This window comes from Chiloscyllium plagiosum, unplaced genomic scaffold, assembly GCF_037043375.1.
Source record: "Chiloscyllium plagiosum isolate Xiang-an unplaced genomic scaffold, Cpla_swu_hap1 HiC_scaffold_14, whole genome shotgun sequence".
NCBI lineage: Eukaryota > Metazoa > Chordata > Chondrichthyes > Orectolobiformes > Hemiscylliidae > Chiloscyllium > Chiloscyllium plagiosum.
In genome coordinates this window covers 80,464,489-80,472,350 of record NW_028270152.1, presented here as the reverse complement: position 1 = coordinate 80,472,350, position 7,862 = coordinate 80,464,489, and the positions used below count along the sequence as shown (strand labels likewise).

Genomic DNA, 7,862 nt, shown 5'->3' with positions numbered 1-7,862 from the left:
GAGAGTGCCAGACTGTCGCCACATGGATACAGACAGAAGCACACACACGAATACAGACACATGGAGACATTTACTAAGACACCGACACTAACACAGACATGGAGAGTTGGTCAGTATTTCTAATGCTCCATGGTGAGCTTGCAATATATCACTCACTCTGTCTCGTTGTTTTAAAAAATTCTCAAGGTCAGGTTCGTAGGAGAGTAGTCTGACACAGAACAAACGACCAAGAGGCGAGACTGCTAGAATATGGGCATTTTATTCCCCGCAGTGTCGCACAACGGGTCTGGCTTATACTCACTCTACATGTTACAAAAACTGGGAGCCGTCAGTTCTCGTAGAGCGGTTGCCAACAACCCACGCTCGGCGGTTAAACGTAACCCCGGAGCAGACTCACCGAACTGGAGACTTTTCCAGCTGATATACTCCCTTCCAGATATAAACATTCATGTGAACAGCAGAGCAAGGCTAAAAAACACATTCCATTCTGGTTACATACAGATAAGAAGATTCACACGGGACTAAGCAACACCTCCATTCCGGTTAGATTCACACATGTATTGGGACATAATTTTTAACCGTTTCACCACATTCCACTGCTTGGAATTTTACACCACATTCCACTGCTTGGCCCAATACATGTGTTACATTATGCTTAATTCAGTTCAATTCGTTTCAGTTAATTTCAGTTCAGTCAATTCAGTGTAATTCAATTCAGTTCCGTCCATTTCAATTCAATTTAGCTCAGTTCCATTTTGTTCCGTTCAATTTGATTCACTTCAGTTCCACTCAGTTCAGTTCAGTTCAATCCCATTCAATTCTGTTAACTCCGCTTCAGCCTTTTGGACATGCCCACATCCTCCGCTGTACCCCAGGCAAGGGGTTCTTCGGCAGGACTGGGATCCTTTCTCAAACAAACTGCCACGTACATGCCCACATCCATGCCATCCCGGGACGGTCGGGACCTCCACAGTTTGTTCTTCTGGTTTCTTAGTCGTTTTCCAAAACATTGTTCTGTATCAAAATCTCTCCTCAATTGCGATTGATCCTGCCGACTACGCCAAATGTTTTAAAAAATTCTCAAGGTCAGGTTCGTAGGAGAGTAGTCTGACACAGAACAAACGACCAAGAGGCGAGACTGCTAGAATATGGGCATTTTATTCCCCGCAGTGTCGCACAACGGGTCTGGCTTATACTCACTCTACATGTTACAAAAACTGGGAGCCGTCAGTTCTCGTAGAGCGGTTGCCAACAACCCACGCTCGGCGGTTAAACGTAACCCCGGAGCAGACTCACCGAACTGGAGACTTTTCCAGCTGATATACTCCCTTCCAGATATAAACATTCATGTGAACAGCAGAGCAAGGCTAAAAAACACATTCCATTCTGGTTACATACAGATAAGAAGATTCACACGGGACTAAGCAACACCTCCATTCCGGTTAGATTCACACATGTATTGGGACATAATTTTTAACCGTTTCACCACATTCCACTGCTTGGAATTTTACACCACACTCGTATGTGGTAGTATTTAACTCTATACGGAGGGAGTGCGTTGGTATTGCACTTGCTCACACCAATGAGTGAATCAACATTTCAGTATGGAGTGTGACTTTAGTACAATTTCAATGTTTGCAGATAACAGGCCAGCAAGAATTGCAAAGTATGTGGAGGACAGATTGGAACTCCAATAGGACAGTGGCACGTTGGTGCAGTGTTCAGGTATATGCCGGATGGGTATCAACGTAAAGCACTTTGGTAGGAAGGACATTGAAAGGCAATATAAAATAGGCTGCATCGTAGGAACGCGGGTGCAGGAGCAGTGGGCCCCGGGTGTATATGAGCACGGTTTTTGAAGTTGTCAGGACAAGTGGAGAGAGCAGGAATTATGGCGGATTAGGTTCAGTCTCTGAGCTATTTACAGGAGGAAGTGTAGGTGGGAAACTCTGTGCTCCCTTCTTGAGAGATGGTGGAAACGATGTGTTATGAGCCCATCGACATGCCTATCGAGATCGTGGCGATGCCATTTGTACCAGCTCAGCATAAAAGGCAGATGGCACCTGGGACGCTATTTCTAAGTTGTGCTGTGTACAAATGGAACTGCAAGTGGGTTTAAAATGAAGATTGCTCTTCACTGAACATTGCTTGTTACACAGTTGGTGGGACATGGATGTTTCAGATACTCCACACGAGACGTCCCTCTCGCTCATACTCACAGAGTCATAGAGATGTACAGCATGGAACAGACCCTTCGGTCCAACCTGTCCATGCCGATCAGCTATCCCAACCCAATCAAGTCCCACCTGCCAGCACCCGGCCGATATCCCTCCAAACCCTTCCTATTCATATACCAATCCAAATGCCTCTTAAATGTTGCACTTGTACCAGCCTCCACCACATCGTCTGGCAGCTCATTCCATACACGTACCACCCTCTGCCTGAAAAAGTTGCCCCTTAGGTCTCTTTTATATCTTCCCCTCTCACACCAAACCTATGCCCTCTAGTTCTGGACTCTCCAACCCCAGGGAAAATACATTGTCTATTTATCCTATCCATGCTCCACATAATTTTGTAAACCTCTATAAGGTCACCCCTCAGCCTCCGACGCTCCGGGGAAAACAGCCCCACCCTGTTCAACCTCTCCCTGTAGCTCATATCCTCCAACCCTGGCAACATCCTTGTAAATCCTTTCTGAACCCTTTCGAGTTTCACAACATCATTCCGATAGGGAGGAGACTAGAATTGCACGCAATATTCCAGCAGTGGCTGAACCAATTTCCTGTACAACCGCAACATGACCTCCCAACTCTTGCACTCAGTACTCTGACCAATAAAGGAAAGCATACCAAACGCCTTCTTCGTGATCCTATCTACCCGCGACTCCACTTAAAAGAAGCTATGAACCTGCACTCCAATGTCTCTTTGTTCAACAACACTCCCTAAAACTTACCATTAAGTGTGTAAGTCCTCCAAGATTTGCTTTCCCAAAATGCAGCACATCGCATTTATCTGAATCAAACTCCATCTGCCACTTCTCAGCCTATTGGCCCATCTGGTCCAGATCCTGTTGTAATCTGAGGTAACCCTCTTCGCTGTCCACTACACCTCCAATTTTGGTGTCATCTGCAAACTTACTTACTGTACCTCTTATGCTCGCATCCAATTCGTTTATATAAATGACAAAAAAGTAGAGGGCCCAGCACCGATCCTTGTGGCACTCCACTGGTCACAGGCCTCCAGTCTGAAAAACAACCCTCCACCTCCACCCTCTGTCTTCTACCTTTCAGCCAGTTCTGTATACAAATCACTAGTTCTCCCTGTATTCCATGAGATCTAACCTTGCTGATCATTCTCCCATGGGGAACCTTGTCGAACGCCTTACTGAAGTCCATATAGATCACATCTACTGCTCTGCCCTCATCAATGTTATTTGTTACTTCTTGAAAAAAGTCAATCAAGTTTGTGAGACATGATTTCCCACCCACAAAGCCCTGTTTACTATCCCGAAACAGCCCTTGCTTTTCTAAATACATATACATCCTGTCCCTCAGAATTCCCTCCAATGACTTACCCACCACCGAGATCAGGTTCACTGGCCCATAGTTCCTTGGATTGTCTTTACCGCCCTTCTTAAACAGTGGCGCCACGTTTGCCAACCTCCAGTCTTCTAGTCACCTGTGACTAGCGATGAAACAAATATCTCAGCAAGAGGCCCAGCAATCACTTTTCTAGCTTCCCACAGAGCTCTCGGGTACACCTGATCAGGTCCTGGGGATTTATCCATCTTTAACTGTTTCAAGACATCCAGCACTTCCTCTTCTGTAATCTGGACATTTTTCAAGATGTCACCATCTATTTCCCTGGAGTCTATATCTTCCATATCCTTTTCTACAGTAAATACTGATGCAAAATATTAATTTACTATCTTGCCCATTTTCTGTGCCTCCACACAAAGGCAGCCTTGCCGATCTTTGAGGAGTCCTATTCTCTCCGTAGTTAGACTGTTGTCCTTAGTATATTTGTAAAAACCCTTTGGATTCTCCTTAATTCTATTTGCTAAAGCTATCTCATGTCTCCGTTTTGCACTCCTGATTTCCCTCTTAAGTATACTCCTACTTTCTTTATACTCTTCTAAGGATTCACTCGATCTATCCTGTCTAAACCTGACATATGCTTCGTTCTTTTTCTTTACCAAACCCTCAATTTCTTTCATTATCCAGCATTCCCTATACCTACCAGTCTTCCATACCAGGATCATCCCCACATGATTGGGGAGTAGGTGAGGGAACGGATATCGGGCACTCCACCACTGGGCTTGGCCCTTTCTGTCCTATTCCAGGATGTTTCTTCTGGAATAAGAGAAAGAGAGGGAGGAAGTGAGGTTGGGAGTGGTGGTCCTGGTATTAGTGCTGGTGTAGGTGGAGCGCAAATGGTGAGGTGCCCATTGGGATTCAGTCTATAGTGTTGTACCCATGCAGTGTTATTAGTTTGGGTGGGGGGTAAAGTGGAGGACACAGGGGAGGGGCGAAGGTGCTGCATGCAGTCGTGAGACAGGTGTAACATGAGACTTGTTCGGGGGTAGGTGCTATAACAGATACAGAGTGAGTGTGAAGGAGCAGAGAGAATACAGTGACAATTATCCTGACGGAGTGGGGATGGTTATTGATACTGGTCCTGTATTGCTGAATATTGCTTCAGAACACAGATACTGCACTGAGCTTTGTGGTGAACTCAGATTATGCTCGTTAGGTCTGGTGGTGTGGCTTCCTCTGGGAAAAGAATAGTCCTCCACTCTACTAGCCCATCCCCCACAACCTCCATGCCCCTGTCGAAAAACGGTGGTGTAATTGCCCCTTATCTGCCATGCTGGGGGTAAACTGTGAAGGGCAGCTCCGAACTGAGAGAGCTCAACTGTGTGCCCATTGGCCTGTTAAATTGGCACAGTGCCGGTGATCACGGAATATCCAGAGGCATCCAGACGATGGTGAGTGCCTCCAGCCATGATGAGTAGGAGAATCGGGCTAGCTATGAATGAGAGGGGTACCATGCGGTGGGTGGGTAGTTAATGAGGTGAGTTCGATTAGGTAGCACCACGAAAATAGTTCGGCCTCGTGCAGATGATGCCTATGTCATACTCCATGAAAATGCCACTGAGGCAAATTATTGTTAGATTTCCCCCAATGAGGCGAAGACTCTGCTGACCCCACTCTCAGTTACAAAGCTGCAGATCAAATGCTTATTCAAAACTCTCCATGATCTGAACTGACACCAATATCCCATCCAATCATCATTCCTGGGAACACTGGCTCATTTTACGTGATGTTGTCGAAAAATCTTCAGTTCAGCATTCTGAAACTTGTGATCTCCCATGAAGTTGTCACCCAATCTCCCTTTCTGTTTTTACCAAAATAATTGTGTTTGCTGGTATTTCAACTGATTTCCCTGCCATCTCTCTCTGACAGTGATTTTCGCACCCACATCATCCCTTGTCATGACATAATCGAGACATGGAGCTGCAAATGGATGGAAGCTGCAAATTCTGTCATTTCCAGCATGGGCTGCACGTTCCCCAGCGCTGGGCAATGATATAACACAATGATACAGAGCAAGGAATGGGGTAACGTACACAGCTCTCCATGCTGGGCAGGTAACAGCTCCAGGTTTACAGATCAATTCACTGTTGTTCGCTGCACGGCTCCCCATACTGAACAGACATCTTGTTCGCGTTTGCAGAACAAGACACTTGTGCAGCTTGCACAGCTACGCATACTGGACAGACCATTTCGTCGCGGTTTCTAAATCAATGCGTAGTGGTAAACTACGCCCCATGTTGGTCTGATCGCTAGTGGACTGGTGAACACTGCAGAGCGTTCCAGATGGCTGGGTTGTACTGAGCAGCGCACGAGCCTAATCTCCACAGTGTTACATGATGAACAGTTATCTCATCTGGGCTTATAATTGTCTGGGCTTGTAACTGTGAGGTAGATTGAATATCTGATATAATCCCTGATATTACTGTCACTCCTCCAGCTAGGCCCATTGCTCTGTCAAATCCCATATTTCAAGAACTTCTTGTTGAGTAAGTAATTATCCAATTAAAGCATTGACATCTGTCCCTCCCTTAATGACCAGATTAGACCACCTCAGTATACATAAAGAAGGTAGCTTCGACCTGAACGTTTCCTTATTTTAAAGGTAAATGTGAGGTGCTGTGTTTCAGATACAATTCGCTTGGTCAAATCATTTGACATTAAGCAAAATACAATTTATTCAAACACTGTCGACAAAATACAACAAACGTGAGAGGAAAGTGTATAAACTTAATTCTATTGGAAAACCTAACAGAATAATATTTTACTTAAGTACTAAACAAAAACTGTTTCAATATGGTAACATCCTGTAAACACACACGTTTCAAAAAACAAATTTAGGAAGCAGGTTGTCTCACACGCAGTTCTCCAATCCAGGAAGAAAGAATATCAAAAGACAATTCTGAGATAAATATCAGACAAAGTGCAGCAGCTGGGAGAGATTTACTGCCTTCCAAGCCTACTGGGAACCCAGCAATAACTGTCAAAATATCAAAATAAGAATTCTGGTAGTGTGAGAGCTTGACCATCACTCCACAGCAGCAGGACGCAACTGCCGTAATGGACTGTGTCTCCACCATCTGTGCCACTGTCTAACGCCACCTGACGTAAGATAAATGTTGAAGTCATACACTAATAAATAAAATGAAAGGGTGCAGCAGTCCTGCTGATGAGCTGCAGAAGGCCTCAGAAGCCAACTATTTCCTACTCTGCCAAAATGCAGCAGAATTATCAAAGATGTGCAGAGAAAGCACCATCTCTTCTCCACCTCTAAATTTACAATTGTTTGTGTGCCATTAGCCCAATAGCCAGAGATATTAACATTCCACCCAGACCAGGTATTATTGTGACATATCAGGAATGTGGTGAATACAGTTAATTTTAGCTGTTTGTTCAGTGACTGTGATTGATGTCAATCTCCATGGACCCTAACTGTGTCACTGTAGGGTTCCCTTTAAAATAAGTTGGGCTCTTCTTTCAACCTGTTATCCATAGAATTGGAGGCATTGTCATCCTCAACATGACAGGGATTATCAGCTACAGAGAGAGGTAGAGGAATAAATCTTAGAACAATCGACTGGAATGTTCCAACAATGAATCAGAATCTGAGAACATCACACTGGAAGGTTCCAAAACTGGATGAGAATCTGAGAACAAAAGACTGGAATGTTGGAACAATCGATCCGAATCTGAGAACAATACACAGGAGTGTTGCAACAATGGACAGAAGTTTATCCTTAGGTCTTTACTGGCTTTCTCAGGATTGGCCGCGGTTAGAGTTGCGGATACGAGCCGTACTGATGATTATTCAAGCAGGATATTACCCCATCCTCGCTACTGTTGGGGTTCCTGGTAAGTCTATCCCTGCCAATACTATAAACTATGGTGAAGGTTATTGCGATGTCTGTTATTTATGCTTGGCAAAGCCGTAAAATATTATCTTCAGTTTCTTTCACAATTCCTTTCGTGAATTTCAGAGTCTTCACTCATAAACATGTCAGAAGGAAGAAGACTATTCAGAACCTATCGTTTTTTCTTTTGGCCTGAACTGTTTACGTGTCGGTTTTCTCTCTTTAATCAAACCTGCCTACACCCACTCCACAGTATCCTCAGTATCCACCTCTGCCTCAGTGCTGTTGTTGAATTAGCGATCATCTACCCCTTTGTTAACGACAGATATTACGATTCCTGTTTTCTAATGACTACTCTTCTACTTCCTAACATTTGGACCACAAACTTGTTCTCATCACGACAGTTACTTCACAACAG

General features: G+C 44.6%; 1 protein-coding gene across 1 annotated transcript in view; it reads left to right on the top strand.

The window, feature by feature from the left end:
- The first annotated feature begins 7,312 nt into the window (after positions 1 to 7,312).
- Positions 7,313 to 7,862, top strand: part of LOC148147997 (putative G protein-coupled receptor 139) — a 43,315-nt gene continuing 42,765 nt past the window's right edge. The window contains exon 1 of the mRNA XM_087993983.1: positions 7,313 to 7,445. Coding sequence (XP_087850109.1) covers positions 7,313 to 7,445 — 133 coding nt within the window. The remainder of the gene's footprint in view (positions 7,446 to 7,862) is intronic.